The sequence below is a fragment of the Panthera pardus genome, unplaced genomic scaffold, assembly GCF_024362965.1.
Source record: "Panthera pardus isolate Hobbes unplaced genomic scaffold, ASM2436296v1 HiC_scaffold_6, whole genome shotgun sequence".
NCBI classification, from domain to species: domain Eukaryota; kingdom Metazoa; phylum Chordata; class Mammalia; order Carnivora; family Felidae; genus Panthera; species Panthera pardus.
Genome location: NW_026526991.1, coordinates 106,908,417 through 106,925,527, shown reverse-complemented (window position 1 = coordinate 106,925,527; position 17,111 = coordinate 106,908,417). Strand labels below are relative to the sequence as shown.

At 36.4% G+C, this 17,111-nt stretch overlaps 1 protein-coding gene across 12 annotated transcripts in view; it reads right to left on the bottom strand.

Annotated features, from left to right (window-relative positions):
- The window catches only part of BCL2L13 (BCL2 like 13), a 91,659-nt gene that overhangs the window by 6,972 nt on the left and 67,576 nt on the right, over nt 1-17,111 (bottom strand). For 6 of the 12 annotated variants that reach the window (XM_019465061.2, XM_019465064.2, XM_019465063.2 and 3 more), the window contains 2 exons: nt 15,895-15,932; nt 14,974-15,055 (listed from right to left, as the gene is read on the bottom strand). The exons of 3 other annotated variants lie outside the window; for them this stretch is intronic. In XM_019465061.2, coding sequence (XP_019320606.2) covers nt 14,974-15,055; nt 15,895-15,932 — 120 coding nt within the window. Of the gene's footprint in view, nt 1-14,973; nt 15,056-15,421; nt 15,437-15,894; nt 15,933-17,111 lie in introns of those variants that run through there. 3 more of the 12 variants (XM_019465070.2, XM_019465072.2, XM_053895594.1) reach the window with 2 other exon arrangements.

The window sequence follows — 17,111 nt, the reverse complement described above, 5'->3', positions numbered from 1 at the left end:
CAAGAAACTTGCTCTCAAGGAATTTATCACTTAGTAAGGCAATGCTATCCGGCAGTCCAAGTGCTAGTAAGAGTTCAGCTGGAGAGATGGCAACTTCTTCTGGTGGAGGCTGCAGCAGTCAGGGAGATGCCTGAGAGCTTTGTGGAGAAACCAGCATTTACAGTGACTATCAGGAGAATGGGTCAGAGTCTATGGTGAAAACCATGGGCAAGACACAATACCCGCAAAAGTGTATAAATATAAAAAAGAGGATGTCACAAAAACAGACACTCAGATCAATGGAATAGAATACAGAACCCAGAAATTAACCCACAAATGTATGGCCAACTAATTTCTGACAGTAGGAAAGAATATCCAATGGAATAAAAACAGTCTCTTCAGCAAGTACTGGGAAAACTGGACAGCAACATGCAGAAAAGTGAACCTGGACCACTTTCTTACACGATACACAAAAATAAACTCAAAATGGATGAAAGACCTAAATGTAATAAGACAGGAAGCCATCAAAATCCTTGAGGAGAAAGCAGGCAAAAACCTCTTTGGGACCTTGGCTGCAGCAATTTCTTACTCAACACGTCTCCAGAGGCAAGGGAAACCCAATCAAAAATGAACTATCGGGACCTCATCAAAATAAACACCTCTAGTCTGCACAGCAAAGGAAACAATCAGCAAAACTAAAGGGCAATCAACGGAATGGGAGAAGATATTTGCAAATGACATATCAGATAAAGGGTTAGTATCCAAAATCTATAAAGACCTTATCAAACTCAACACCCAAAACACAAATAATCCAGTGAAGAAATGGGCAAAAGGCTTGAATAGACACTTCTCCAAAGAAGACATCCAGAAGGCCAACTGACACATGAAAAGATGTTCAACGTCACTCATCATCAGGGAAATACAAATCAAAACCAGAGTGAGATACCACTTCACACCTGTCAGAATGGCTAACATTAACAACTCAGGCAACAACAGATGTTGGCGAGGATGTGGAGAAAGAGGATCTCTTTTGCCCTGCTGGTGGGAATGCAAACTGGTGCAGCCACTCTGGAAAACTGTATGGAGGTTCCTCAAAATATTAAAAATAGAACTACCCTAAAACCCAGCAATTGCACTACTAGGTATTTATCCAAGGGATACAGGTATGCTGTTTTGAAAGGGCACATGTACCCCCATGTTTATTGCAGCACTTCAACAATAGCCAAAGTATGGAAAGAGCCCAAATGTCCATTGATGGATGAATGGATAAAGAAGATGTGTATATATACAATGGAGTATTACTCAGCAATCAAAAGGAATGAAATCTTGCCATTTGTAACCACATGGATGGAACTAGAGGGTATTATGCTAAGCGAAATTAGTCAGAGAAAGAAAAGTATCATATGACTTCACTCATATAAGGACCTTAAGATACAAAACAGATGAATATAAGGGAAAGGAAGCAAAAATAATATAAAAACAGGGAGGGGGACAAAACATAAGAGACTCTTAAATATGGAGAACAAACAGAGTTGCTGGAGGGCTTGTGGAAGGTGGGGATGGGCTAAATGGGTAAGGGGCATTAAGGAATCTACTCCTGAAATCATTGTTGCACTATTTGCTAACTAACTTGGATAGAAATTAAAAAATAAATTAAAAAAATTTTTTTAACATTTATTTACTTTTGAGATACAGAGAGAGACAGAGCATGAGCAGGGGAGGGGCAGAGAGAGAGGAAGATACAGAATTCAAAGCAGGCTGCAGGCTCCAAGCTGTCAGCACACAGCCCAACGCGGGGCCCGAACTCACAAACCGCGAGATCATAACCTGAGCCGAAGTCAGACGCTCAAGCGCCACCCAGGCGCCCCAAAAATAAATAAATTTTTAAAAATAAAAATAAATAAATAAATAATAAAAAAGGGTAACAGTATGTAACCCAGTGGGAGTAGTGTACAGTGTACATGAAGAATAGAAATTTCCATTAGGAAAGGGACCCTGGAAAACCTGACAGAGAACTAAGAAATATGGACTTTATTCAACAGGAAATGGTCAATGAAGTGTTTTAGCTACACAAGGACAATCACAGCTCCACTTTAAAATGACTTGAGAGCAGTGGCCAGAGGAACACCAGAAATGTAAGACTCTTGCTTCTCTCTTTAGCAAGAGTCTTGACACAAAAGCAATAAAAATAAATAATGTCAGGGGCGCCTGGCTAGCTCAGTTGGTAGAGCACCCGTCTCTTGATCTCAGGGTCGTTGAATTCAACAGAGCATGGAGCCTACTTAAAATAAAAAATTTATTAAAAAAAAATTCACCGTCTAGATGTGAAGACTGACATATGAATAATTTCAGTATGATACAGAAAGCTTTAAGACAGGTATATGCACAGGATGATAGCGGAACCTAGAGGAAGAGAGAACTAATGGAGGGTAATGTTCATAAAGACCTAAAGAAAGCTTCACAAAAAGTCTGGGTGACACTCATAAATGCTGCAGAGAGTTTGAATAGAGTATGTAAAGCAAATTAATTCCTGTTTTATTTTGTGATTATAGCTGCTATTCATAGGAAGTAGAATAATTTTATTCTTCAATCAAAACTGAAAGCTCTCGGGGGGCACCTGGGTGGCTCAGTAGGTTGAGCGTCCAACTTCAGCTCTGGTCATGATCTCACACTCTGTGAGTTTAAGCCCCACGTCGGGCTCTGTGCTGACAGCTCAGAGCCTGGAGTCGGCTTCAGATTCTGTGTCTCCTCCTCTCTCTGCCCCTCCCCTGCTCATGCTCTGTCTCTGTCTCAAAAATAAATTAAAAAACATTAAAAAAATTTTTTTTTAAAAACTGAAAGCTTTCTGCATACATTAAGGCTCTAATATAAACCAGTAGTCCCTCTATTAGCCCTACATAAAAAGAAACCAGAAAAGCAACTAAACAAATAACATGATCATAATATCAAGATTCTAACTGCCCCACGTTCCACCTCAACCCTTGTTTCAATCTCCTTAGGAAGCCCTAGAGGTCATCAGGGATAGTCTGTGAACGAACATACGCAGAGAGATACAACAGTGGAGTAATTAAAAATACAGTATTTGTAGGAAAAAAGAACTGGTTTGAACCCCAGCTCCACACATACCAGATGTGTATATCTGAAGGCCTTGCTTGCTTAACCATTAAAAAAAAAATTTTAATGTTTATTTATTTTGGTGGCGGGCGGGGGCGGGGGGGGGGGGCGGTAGGGGCAGAGAGCGAGGAAGACACAGAATCTGAAGCAGATTCCAGGCTCGGAGCTGTCAGCACAGAGGCCCATGCAGGGCTCAAATCCATGAACCGGGAGATCAGGACCTGAGCCAAAGTTGGACGCTTAACTAAGCCACCCAGGCGCCCCTTTGCTTAACCATTTAAACTTCAATTTATTCATAAATGGAATATGAATGCCTTGGTAAGTTTTATAACAAAACTTAGATATAGTATTTATCGTGCTTAGCACAGAACCTTGTACATAGTAAGCAATCAATAAATTATGCTGTTTTTTCATTATTATTGTTTTTGTTGTCATTGTTTTTTTGCTACTGTTTTTGGTGTGGTGGTGGGAGAAAGTCACATAGACTGAAAAAATTTTAAAACTAAAAGCAATTTGAAACAATACCCTTCCTTGGGTACAAAAAGGTTATTAACACACTTTTTCCTCCTTCCTCATCTCTCCTAAATAGAGGTATCACAAAACTGGAAAGTAAAAATCTCTCTTTAGAAAATTACAATAGTATAAGGGTGCCTGGGTGGCTCAGTTGGTTAAGCGTCTGATTTTGGCTCAGGTCATGATCTTGCAGTTCATGAGTTTGAACTCTGCGTCAGACTTTGTGCTGACAGCTCAGAACATGGAGCCTGCTTCGGATCTGTGTCTCTCTCTCTGCCCTTTTCCTGTTTGCGCTCTCTCAAAAATAAATAAACATTAAAAAAAATTATTTTTTTAATTACAATAGTATACATCAAACCAATATACAGCTTATTTCTGTGGGACAGAACTATAAGAAAAGTGTGTATTCTATAAATTTTTTACAATGATCATGACTTTGTATAAAAAATTTTTTTAATCTATTTGAAAATAATAAATCTATCTCCATTTTTTTAAAAGACTGTTACATATAAATTGTGGTCTGCTGCTTCCTAGAAACTTGAGATTAGTGGACATTCAACAATCTCAACATGAGCTGTGAAATAATTTGAGTCAGATGAAGAGGATCTCCTGAATATCTTTTGTACATGTCCCTAAAACAAAGGGCAGGGCATATTAGAACACCATTAGAAATTGGTGTTTTTTTTTTTAAATCTTTTATTCTTTTTTTAGTATTAATACATGAGAAACACATTCATAAAATTACATAACCTAACATTCACCATTTTTAGGTGTGCAATTCAGCGGTGCTTAGTATATTCACAATGTGTGCAAACATCACCCCACTTTATTTAATTCCTGAACATTTCCACCATCTCAAAGAGAAAGCTTTTGACAATCACTCCCAATTCTCCCCTCCTCCTTCCCCTGGCAACCACTAATCATTCTCTGCCTCTAGATATGCCTATTCTGGGAAGTACATATAAATGGAATCATACAATACGTGACCTTTCATGTTTAGGTTCTGTCACTTCACATGTTTTCAAGGTTCGTCCATGTTGTAGTGTATATCAGCACTTTCTTTCTGTGGCTTTGCAGTAGTTCATTAAATGGATATACCACATTTTGTTTATTAATTCATCAGTTGGTTAACATTTGGGTTTTATCAATTGGTTGACATTAGTTGTTGGTTGACATTCATCAGTTGGTTGACATTTCCACCCTTTGGTGATTGTGAATATCCACATATAAGTTTTTGTTTGACCACCTATTTTCAATTCTTTTCAGTACATAGCTACAAGTGAAACTGCTGGGTCATGTAATTCTGTTTAATTTACTGAGGAACTGCCAAACTATTTCTCAAAGCAACTGTACCATTTTATATTCCCCCCAGCAATGTAGAAGGGTTCTAATTTCTCCACATCCTAACACTTGTTATTGACCATTTCATTTTTTTTTTTTTTTTTTTTTATCAGTGCCATCCTAAGGAATGTGAGGTGGTATCTCATTTGGGTCTTTATTTGCATCTCACTAATGACCAATGATACTAAACATCTTTTCATTTGCTTATTGTCCATTTGTTTATCTTCTCTGGAACAATGTCTATTTCTTTTTCCCACTTTAAAATTCTATTGTCTTTTTATTATTGAACTGTTAAGACTTTTATCTTTTACTCTTCAACAAAACAAAACACAAGGGTGCCTAGGTCGTTCAGTGGGTTAAGCATCAGACTTTTGGTTTTGACTCAGGTTATGATCTCACAGTCTGAGTCTGAGCCCTGCGCTGGACTCCAAGCTGACTGTGCAGAGCCTGCTTGGGATTCTCTTTCTCTCTGCCCCTTTCCTGCTCTCTCTCTCTCTCTCTCTCAAAATAGATAAATAAACTTTTAAAAAATAATAAAATAATATAACTAATTGGGGGCAAGGATGCTTGTAAAAAAGGTTGAGACTAAAGAAAACAGAGGAGGTAAAGTACTAAAGTAACCAGTAGTCTATGCTAGTTAATAATCTTATTTTTTATTTTTAATAAGATCTGCCATTAGTACTGTTCTTCATATGGATTCCTTTCCCAGGCTTAAAATGCATCTAAATGAGACCTTCATAACTATAATCTTATAGGATTTCACCTCTTTTGAATTCTCAGATTTTCATCAGTGCAATGGTAATATAAAACCACTCAACAGTTCTGGGACTTTATCAATAATGAATGATAACAGAGTCCCTTTGCAACCAAATGCATCACATAAACACTGTATACCCACCAACAGCAGAAGTCATTAATTACTGATTGCCAGGAGATACTACTTGTCCTACTGAAGAATACAAACTACAAATAACACTTCTACATTGTTTCTCTATCTTATCCCATTGTTAGTAACTTTATTTTGGCTACCATCTACCTCATCATCTTCCTCTCCCTCTATTTAATCTAATCATAAAGTGCTAACTATATCTCAAAACATTTATTCTTAATGTATCCTAACATATCAAGATATATTTTTCCCTTCCTCTCAACATTTTCTGCTATCACTCTAATATAAGCAATCATTATTTTTCACCAAAGCCTCCTGTCTCTTTGATGCTGCAATCCAATTTAGAGATGAAAAATAAAAAAACATTTCACCAGTCAGCTAAACCAAAAACTTGGGAGTCATACTTGATTTCTCCTATTCTTGAAAGTAGTTTGCTTCTCATTGTTGGGAATTGTGCTATATAAATGGTAGTGACAAAACATTATAATCTCTGTCCCCAAAGAGTTTAAAATAGAGTTTAAAACCTAGTGAAGGAGACAAACACAGAAGAAGAGAAACTTATTTGGGGATTCATGGAAAGCTTCTTAGAAGACAGAGAATAACAGGGGTATCTGGCTGGTTCAGTTGGTGGAGCATGCAACTCTTAATCCCAAGGTTGTAAATTTGAGACCCACACTGGGTGTAGAGATTACTTAAAAATAAAATCTTTTTTTTTTAAGTTTTATTTATTTGAGAGAGAGACAGAAAGAGAGGTGGGGGAGGGGCAGAGAGTGAGGGGGAGAGAGAGAATTCCAAGCAGGCTCCGTACTGTCAGCACAGAGCCTGAAGCAGGGCTTGAACTCACAAACTGTGAGATCATAACCTGAGCCAAAATCAAGAGTCAGACATTTAATCGATTGAGCCCCCCAGGAGTCCCCCAATTTTTTTTTAATGTTTATTTATTTTTGAGAGGGAGAGAGCAAGCAGGAGCAGGGAGGGGCAGAGAGACAGGGACAGAGGATCTGAAGCAGGCTCTGTGCTGACAACAGAGAGTCCAAGGCAGGGCTGGAACTCAAGAACTGTGAGATCATGACCTGAGCCAAAGTCAGATGCTTAAATGAGCCACCCAGGTGACCCTTAAAAATAAAATCTTAAAAAAAGAGAGAGAAAGAAGAGAGAACAACAGAGCTGGATTTGAGCCCTACGTTGGGTGTAGAGATTACTAGAAAAAAATAAAATTAAAATAAAATAAAATAAAATAAAATAAAATAAAGCTGTATTTACCTATCTCTTTGCCAGAACACAATTCTAATTAGTCATGCAAATCCTCTAACACTTATTACAAAGGGATTTCTCTTTGCCATATAATTTTCTTTTATTAAATATATATATTTTTTAAATGTTTATTTGAGAGAGAGTGTGTGAGCAAGTGGGAGGAGCAGAGAGAGGGAGAGATAGAATCCCAAGCAGGCTTTGAGCTGTCAGGGTAGAGAGCCCAACACAGGGCTTGATCCCACGAACCATGAGATCATGACCTGAGCTGAGCTGAAACCAAAAGTTAGACACTTAACCGAATGAGCCACCCAGGTGCCCTACCACAGAATTTATATACTCAAAAGTTTATCTGTTTATTAAATCATCTCTTCAAGGAGTTCCATTTAAGAAAACCAGAAATAAAGGCTCATATAAAGAATAAGTTTATAAGGAGGGGAAAAAGGTAGTAAAGAAGAGTAGTAATAGTATAAAGTAACACAAAGTTCATAATTATCCCTATTGACTTTAGTACACTTGTTTATTTATTAGCTTTCTCAAAATCTCCAAATGAGAAACTAAGTATGGTTCAGCAGCTTTATAATCCTCAACCTTCAAAGCCTTGCAAAGTAGCTAAAAAGAAGGGTAATGAGGCATTGCTTAAGATTAAATCTTTTTTTCTTCACTATTGAAACTCAACATTTAAAAACTGGGTACTTGGAACGCCTGGGTGGCTCAGTCAGTGAAGCATCCGACTCTTGATTTCAGCTCAGGTCACGATCTCACGGTTTGTTGAGTTTGAGCCCCACATCAGGCTCTGAGCTGACAGCAAGGAGCCAGCTTCTTGGGATTCTCTCTCTCTCTGCCCTCCCGGCTTGCACTCGTTCTCTCTCTCAAAGTAAATAAATAAAACTTAAAAAAAAAAAACAAACACTAAACTGGACTCTTTTTGTTAAGTGAAGAGGAAAAAACTGGAAAAGAAAGTTAACAGAATTATGCCACTAAATGAACCAATCACAGTGTGCCACCCCAAGAAGCAAGTAAAACTACCGTTTTCTCAAAGAAATTGCATTTCAAAGTTACAGAAAATAGTCAAAGAACATCAGTTATTCCACTACAAGCAACCTAAAATAATATATTCTTGGGGCGCCTGGGTGGCTCAGTCGGTTAAGCATCCGACTTTGGCTCAGGTCATGATCTTGCGGTCTGTAAGTTCGAGCCCCACGTCGGGCTCTGTGCTGACAGCTCAGAGCCTGGAGCCTGTTTCGGATTCTGTGTCTCCCTTTCTCTCTGACCCTCCCCCATTCATGCTCTGTCTCTCCCTGTCTCAGAAATAAATAAACGTTAAAAAAACAAAAAACAATATATTCTTGTTCACTTTCCAAGGACATTTTCAAATTTTCATCTAAAAACCTCAAAAAAAATTGCTTCTAACCACCCCTACCTCCCAACTGAATTATTTAGAAGATAAGGAATGTAATTTCTCACGTTGTTTATTCTTAGTCTTAGAATCACATCTGCTCTCATTCTGTTCACACTCTACAAATTCTGTAATCTGTTTTTGTGCCGCTTCAAAAGACGTACAGTACAGCTGGATTCACAGAGCAGCCTACAATTACAAAGCTCTTCAAACAGAAGGGTTATTCAAAGGTCAGAGCGGTCTTAAGTGCTCATTGATAAGAATTCTCAACAAGTTAACTTATCTGTACTTCTAAAAACAGAAACTCTCATAGCAAGAACTGATTAAAAAAGCAAAAACAAAAGAACCATAATACAGAAGGTAAAAATTTTAATCCTCAGAAAGACCTTTGCTACTTTTTCTTTAGGGCTGTAAGCCAAAACAAATGAAATGGAAATTTCAAAACTTCCATCATGAAGAAATAAGGGAAAAGTTAACAAACTGAAATAGAATTTACTGTAAACATTTTGCTTTATTTTTAACAGCTTAAAGCTAACAAAAGAGTTAGAACACTCTTTGTTCCCTTGATCAATAATTCTGTCAAATTACAACTTTGGAATAATATATTGCTCAGAAGTCAATTCAGACTTAATTGTTTTGTTCCTTGCTGTTATGGCCTTCCCTATCTTATAACTTATTTCTGTACTTGGAACATGACATTTTAATGAAGATTCACCAAAAATTTTGTGCTCTTATGTGAGAAGCATTAATGAAAGACTGACACTGACACTTTTACTCCTGGGGTCAATTCATATAAAGCAAAAATATAAAAATAGAGGCCTCTCTCTTAACAACTCCTGTTATTAGTGAAGAGTAGGCTTTCACTGAAAGATAAAAGACTTCTCTGGATAATACTTTACATAAAATTTACTGCATTGGAGAGACTAACATCTACAGGTAATATTAGAGCCATTCCAACAATCTAAAATCATTTTTAGCACAAAATATTTATATTGTTGGAAATATTTTTTAGTTCCATTGATTAAAAAAACAAAAAGGAGTAACTTCAAGTGCTCAAAAACAAAACTAATTTGGATCAACTATCAGAGTTTAAATATGCACAAAGAATCAGAGAATTGTATCTTTAAAAAAAAAAAAAAATAGATAAAGCCCAGAAAGATTAAGTAACTTGCCCCAAGGCCTCTTAGCCTGCAAAGAGAACTTAGCCTGCAAAGATGTCAATAACAATAGGTAGCCCTTATGTGACTGTTATCATCTGCCCTTCTGAAGATTTTATTTATATTAATCTATTTAAACCTCACAACTCTGTGAGGTAAGCCTTATTATTATTTCCATTTAACAGATGAGAAAACTGAATCAACTGAGGAGGATAAGTAATCCATTCAAAGTCATGGAACTAAATTTAAGCTCAGGCAGTTTACCTCTAGGGACCATGCTTTTATAAATTACTTAACTACTTAACCCCAACTCTTAGGCTGAAGTCCCCTGGTTACCATACAGCAAGTTTACAGCAAGAAGCAAATAGAAAAGGTTATTCTTGGAATTTTCTTCAAGCAGTACACAAAACCCTTCAAATAAAACCCAAGCAAATAAACTGTTCAAATAAAAAGGGAAAGAGAGAAGAACCTGAAATATGGAGACAAGGGGGAATATTTTTAAATAAATATAAAATGAAATATAAATGTAACTTTGGTTTTGATGATAGGAACAAAGTAAAAACAGCTTGCAGATCATTCAAAGAACCATTTTTAAAATGTGCAGCAGCTACTTTATTCTACCTGTATTGACTACATTTTGCTTCCTTCCCCCCCGCAGCCCCCACCTTTGGTTCACATCAGTTACAAATTATTCTGTCACTTCAAGCAGTATTTTACCCTGAGAGTCATAGCTGCTGATAAACTGAACTCCTTACAGACTTAACTTTCCCATCTGAAGATGCTTCGGCAGAACTCCATTCCCTCGTAAACTCATCTAGGGACTCACCTCCCCTAAGAAATACCAACAAACCTTTATCATTACTTCTCAGTCATCATGTAATATCTATTTCTCAAGTACTCCCCTTAAAAAATAAAAACAGATAATTGCTCTTCTAACATTCAAACAGGATATTAAAAGCCTCTTAGATCACTACAAATCTAAAATAAGAAAATGGAAAATGTGAAAGAAATTCCAGAGAAGTAATTTTCCACGTAATATGATGACCAAGACCCACAAAAAATATATTTTGGAGCACAATGCAGTAAATGCTCACACGCACATATAAAACATACAGATTTCATGAAACAGTACTTATCCTCATTACACTAAAATCATTTCAGTTGCAAAATCCACTTATTGATTTTAGATCACAAACTGTGTCACCTCCCACAGTATAAAAACTCTGTTCTAACAAATTCTTACCTAAAAGTTCCCAAAAGACAGTCTTCAAATATCCCTGATTAAAAACAAAAACCTTTTTGTGGCTTTCTATTCTTAAAATAGAAACAAGAAGCTTTAAGTCAAAGAGAAAAAAGACAAAAATAAATTTTATTCAAACTACTTAAATATTAAATATTATGGTAGACATCAGATGACATTTTCACCAATAATTTCTTATGTAATTTAAAATGAAATCTTTCATAAGTATTTAGTTTAGTACATGACATAGGAGAAAATAAAAGTGAAGCCTTACCACAGTGGATTTGTACTGCCCTTTTCAGGAGACAGACTTACTTCTTTCTAATGTAGCAACACAATCCCAGGAAATGAAAGACAGTGAGAAAGAGGAGGGAGGGAACAAGGGATGAGTCAGGGAGAATCGTAATATGCCAACGAATCTGTGCCCTACGTGCACTGCAGGGCAATTAAAAGTCAGAGTCAAAACGCAAAGGAATCATCAGACTCAGGAAGAGGAAAAAAACACACGCTCTTAAAGACATATCTGAAAACTTGACATTTGTAAAAATGTAACATTTTCACAAAACACTTTCATATCATTATTTCTGTGAGATAGAGAGCTAATCTTTCTATTTTCTAATTGATAAAACTGAAGTTCAAAGAAGTTAAATGAATTCCCCCCAAAACACAAGGCAGAGTTGGGGCCACAAATTCATTTTGTGATTTCCAATCCTGTTAACTCACCACTCTCTGGCAGGTAAAAAAAGAAAATAAAAAACCCTATCTTGTAATTCTAATGTCAATATAAACAGTAATAAAAAATTATAATCCAGTTTAACTCTGAAAAGCTAACTGCTAATTACAATTAAGATGTGCATTCCTAATTGAATTTATATTTCTAATTGCACCCCAATTAATCACCCCCTCCTTGTATCTCTGAACACACCTATCTCATAGCATGTAACATGCTACACATGGTTACTGACATTTATATCCTCTCAACCAGCTCTGAGCTCAAAAGTAGGACCTGTATTTTATTTAACTTTTGTATACTTAGCATCTAGCATCGTGCTTTATATGCTTTACTGCATATTGAAAATTAATCTCTGAAGGGCTTAAAAAGTATAGAAATTAACTTATTTAATTAATCTTCACCAACTCATTGTAAATGGGCTGACACTATTAATGATTGCCTTAGAAACTAGACTTTATAAATAAACTGAAGGATATTCGGGAAAATGATTCATCTAAGGCCATGTAATCAGACAGTAATAAACACTCCTAGGCCATACTCCTTCTCAAGGAAAACCAAGACAAAGTACACGAACTGGTGATACCTACAAGTATTGCTCCACGGAACAGGAGCCTCAGTTTCTATTCCACACAGACATTTCAAAGGAATTATAGAACTATATTTTGACCTCACATGATGGTGAGTATCAGTAATTAGGAATGATCAGAAGCAGATTGAGAATCTTTCACATCTAAGATACAGAAATTGTAACTATATGACTAATGTCCCAGTTTGAGGAATAATGCCCATGGATAAAGTAACTAAAAACAAAATGATACAGATCCTTGTAAAGCCTCAGCTTGATGTCATTTTAACTTCTGGTTTCTGGGAGACCAGTAAGAAGCCTGGAAATTGCCACTCCACCCTAACAACAAGTAAAAAAGCTGACCAAATGGAGAAATCTGTGACTCTGCTTAGATCTGTAAGAGAACTGAGGTCACAGAGCAAGCCGTTGCCCCCAAGACAGGAGTGACCAACAGGCAACACAGGAAATAAAATGTGCAGCAGCTACTTTATTCTACCTTAATAGAGGTAGAATATCTCACAGCTTAATAGAGGAGAAACTCATGAGCAGTAACCTCCCCAGGAACCAGTGCCTAGTTAGGGAAATGAACTGGAGCTTTCTAACTGCTGGAGGCTCAGGGTGGACAAAACTGAGAGATAAAACTTCAGAGAGCCTTTCAGTTTCCGGTTCTGCATGTAAGGAGCTTGAAAGTCACCACTCTACCCAAACCAGTAAAACGCTGAACAAACTGAAAAATCCACAACTATTCGAGGATCTGTAAGTAGAGAGGTGATGGCACAGGGCAAACTACTGCCCCCAAGACTGGAGAGACACACAGAAGAATATGGGGAATCACAGCTTACCAGGCTGGGAATTGTGCAGGGGACGAGCACTGAGGTAGGCAAACCTGAACTATAATTGATGAATTGCTGGAGGCTCAGTGTGGCCAACACAGAGTTTAAAACTCCAGGAGGACTCCCTCATAGGAAGACCCCTGCAATTTTGTGAGATTTACCTCCAGGAGACTAACCAGGTACTCTCAATAAATACCAAAGAAAAATCCCCTCATGCTTCTGACAGGAGGAGGAGGAGGAAAAAGAACTATCTTGAAATACATCAGGGCACTCTGCTTTGTCCCCAAGAGAAACTAGTTAATCAGAGCCTAAACAACCTATGGGCAGAGAAATACCCAACTCCAGCCCACTCTAGCCATCTCATCCCACCTAATGGGGGAAGAAAAAACTGAGAAACATTTGTGAAGTTTACAGTGAGCCACAGGCTCAGTAAAAAGACTGACCTAATCATAGGACTATAAAAAATCCCTCACCTTTCCCCTAAGGCCTCTTTACAGCAGTTCCTTTCACCCAGTGCACCATGTCCAGCTATCAAGAAAAAATCACAAGGCATACCAAAAGGCAAAAACATAATTTGAAAAGATGGAGCAAGCATCAGAACCAGACATTACAGACGTTGAAATTACCACACTGAGAATTTAAAGCAATTATGATTAATAAGCTAAGGACTCAGGGGGGCGCCTGGGTGGCTCAGTTGGTCAAAGCGTCCAACTCTTGGTTTCAGTTCAGGTCATGATCTCACAGTTTGTGGGTTCGAGCCCCACGTCTGGCTCTGTGCTGGCAACATGGAGCCTGCTTGTGACTCTCTCTCTGTCCCTCTCTCTCTTTCTCTCTCTCAAAAATAAATAAATAACAACTTAAAAAAAATTTTTTTAAAAATAAGCTAAGGACTCTCGTAGATAAAGGAGATAGCACGTAAGAACAACGTAAGCAAAGCGACAGAAATAATAAGAAGGAACCATGAGATCAAAAAGATCTGTAACGGAAATGAAGAATACTTTGATGGGCTTCCATTAGACTAGACATGGGTAAGGAAAGAATCTCTGAGCTTGAGGATATCTCAATAGAAACATCCAAAACTGAAAAGCAAAGACAACAAAGACAGGAAAAAAAGAACGGGATATCCAAGGACTGTGGAACAACTACAAAAAGCATAAATATACAAAATTAGAATATAAAAAGGAAAAGAAAAAGAGAAAGGAACAGAAGAAATATTTAAAACAATAATGTCTAAGAGCTTCTTCAAATTAATGTCAGACACCAAACACAGATTCAGGAAGTTCAGAGAACATCTAGCAAAATAAATGTCCCCCCACCCCCCACAAAAAAACCCCACCCTACATCTAAGAATATCATTTTCAAACTACAAAAATAAAAATCAAAGAAAAAATCTTAAGGCAAGCCAGAGTTAGAAACATCTTACCTGTAGAGGAACAAAGATAAGAATTATATTGAAATTCACCTCAGAAACCATGCAAGCAAGAACAGAGTGGACTAAAATATTAAAAATGTTGTGAGAACAAAACCCACCAATGTAGAGTTCTATACATGTAAAATTACCCCTCAAAAATGAAGGACAAGCAAAAAATCTCAGACAAGCAAAAACTGAGGAAATGTGCTGTTAGTAGACTTGCGTTGGAAGCAATGTTAAAAGAGGCTTATTAGAGAGAAGGAAAATAATATAAGTCAGAAACTTGGATCTCCGTTAAGAAAGAAAGAGCATCAAAGAAGGAATAAGTGAAGGTAAAATAAAAATTTTTACTTTTCTTATTCTTAATTGATATACCTGATAATAGTTTATTCAAAGCAACTCAATCATGTATGCGTACATATACAGTATATATATGCACATACACATATACATACATATGCATGCTTATATAAGTGAAATAAATGACACCAGTGATACAGAGATGACAGAGAGGAATTAAGATTATTTTGTTATGATAAGGTACTCACATTACTCATGAAGCAGCACAGTGTTATCTGAAAGTGAACTTGGACTAGTTGTAAATGTATATTGCAAACTCTGGGGCAAGCACTAAAAAAAGTAAAAAGAGAAATGTAATGGACATGTTAAGAAAGGAAAGAAAATGGAATCATACAACATGCTCAATTAAAACCACAAAAGGCAGAGAAAGAGTGGAAGACAAAAATGGGAACAAAGAATAAGGGCAACAAGTAGAAAACAATAACAAATATGCTAGACATTAATCCAATTATATCAATAATCACTTTGAACTTCAACAGTCCAAATACACCAATTAAAAGACAGAGTGGATCAAAAAACAAGACCCAACTATATTGTCTACAAGAAACTCTAAATATAAAGACACATACACAGTAAAAGTAAACGGATGGAGAAAAATATACCATGCTAACAACTAATCAAAAGAAATAGGGGCACCTGGCTGACTCGATAGGTAGAGTCTGTGACTCTTGATCTTGGGGTTGTAAATTTGAGCCCCACGTTGGATGGAGAGATTACTTAAGAAATAAAATCTTAAAAAAAAAAAAAAGTGGGAGTATTAATTTCAAACAGAGCAGACTTCAGAGCAAGAAAAGTTATCAGGAATAAAGCGGGGCATTACATAATGAGAAAGGGGTTAAACCTCCAAAAAGACATAACAATCTTTAATGTGTACACATCTAACAACAGAATGTCAAACTATGGGAGGCTAAAACTGATAGAAGTGCAAGGAGAAATAAATTAATCCACTATTATAATTGGAGACTTTGACACCTTTCTAGTAGAAATAGACCGAAAAGTCACAAATGACATAGTTATATTCAGCAATTGGATATAATGGGCATCTATAAACTACCTCATCCAATAATAGAAGAATATACATTCTTCCCAAGCTCACATGGAATACTCACCTAGACCATTCTGGGACATGAAACACATCTTTACAAATCTAAAAGAATAGAAATCATACAATGTCTGCTCTCAGGACCACAATGGAATACAACAAAATACAATAATATAGATGGAAAATCCCCAAATACTTGGTTATTAAACAATATATTTCTGAATACATGGGTCAGAGAATAAATCTCCAGAGACATTTAAAAATACTTGAACTAAATGAAAATGAAAACACAACTTAAAACTTTGTATGAGGCCGTAAGAGCAATGCTTAGATGGAAATTTATAGCATTAAATATTAAATGCATATATTAGAAAAGAAGAAACACCCAAAATCAATCACCTACGCTTCCAACATAGGAAACTAGAAAAGGAAGAGAAGATGAAGTCCAAAGTAAACAGAAGAAAAAAAACATAGTAAAAATAAGAGCAGAAATCAATGAAATTGAAAACAGGAAATCAATTGAGAAAATCAATAAAACCAAAAGCTGATTATTTGAGATCAATAAATTCAGTAAGAAACACACACACACACACACAAATCACTAATATCAGAAATTAAAAATGGGACATCACTACAGATCTCATGGACATTAAAAAAAATAAAGGAATATTGTGTTCCATAACTATAAATTTGATAACCTGGATGAAATGGACCAATTCTATAAAAGACATAATCTGTCAAAACTCACACAAGAAAAATCTATGAGGCCAGCATTACACTAATTCTAAAATCAGACAGATATTATAAGAAAACTACAGACCAATACCTCTTATGAACATAGATGCAAAATCTTTAACAAAATATTGGCAAATAGAACCCAACAATATATAAAAAGAATTATATGCCACAACCAAATAGGATTTATCTGGGTCAACATTAAAAAATCAGTTAATGTAATCTATCACATCAACAGGCTACAGACCAAAAAGCAAAGTCATAAGTTCATGTCAACAGACAGAGAAAGCATCTGACAAAATCTAACATCCAGTCATCATAAAACTTTTATAGTAAATTAGGGCAGAGGGGAACTTCAACTTGACAAAGAATATCTATTAAAAAAACCCTATTGCTAACATGTTTAATGGTGTGAAACTATAAAGTTTCCATTTAGATGAAGAACAAGGCAAGGGTGTCATCTCTCACCACTGCTTTTCAACACTGTACTGGAAGTCCCAGCTAATGCAGTAAGATACGGAAATAAAATGTATACAGATTGGGAAGGAA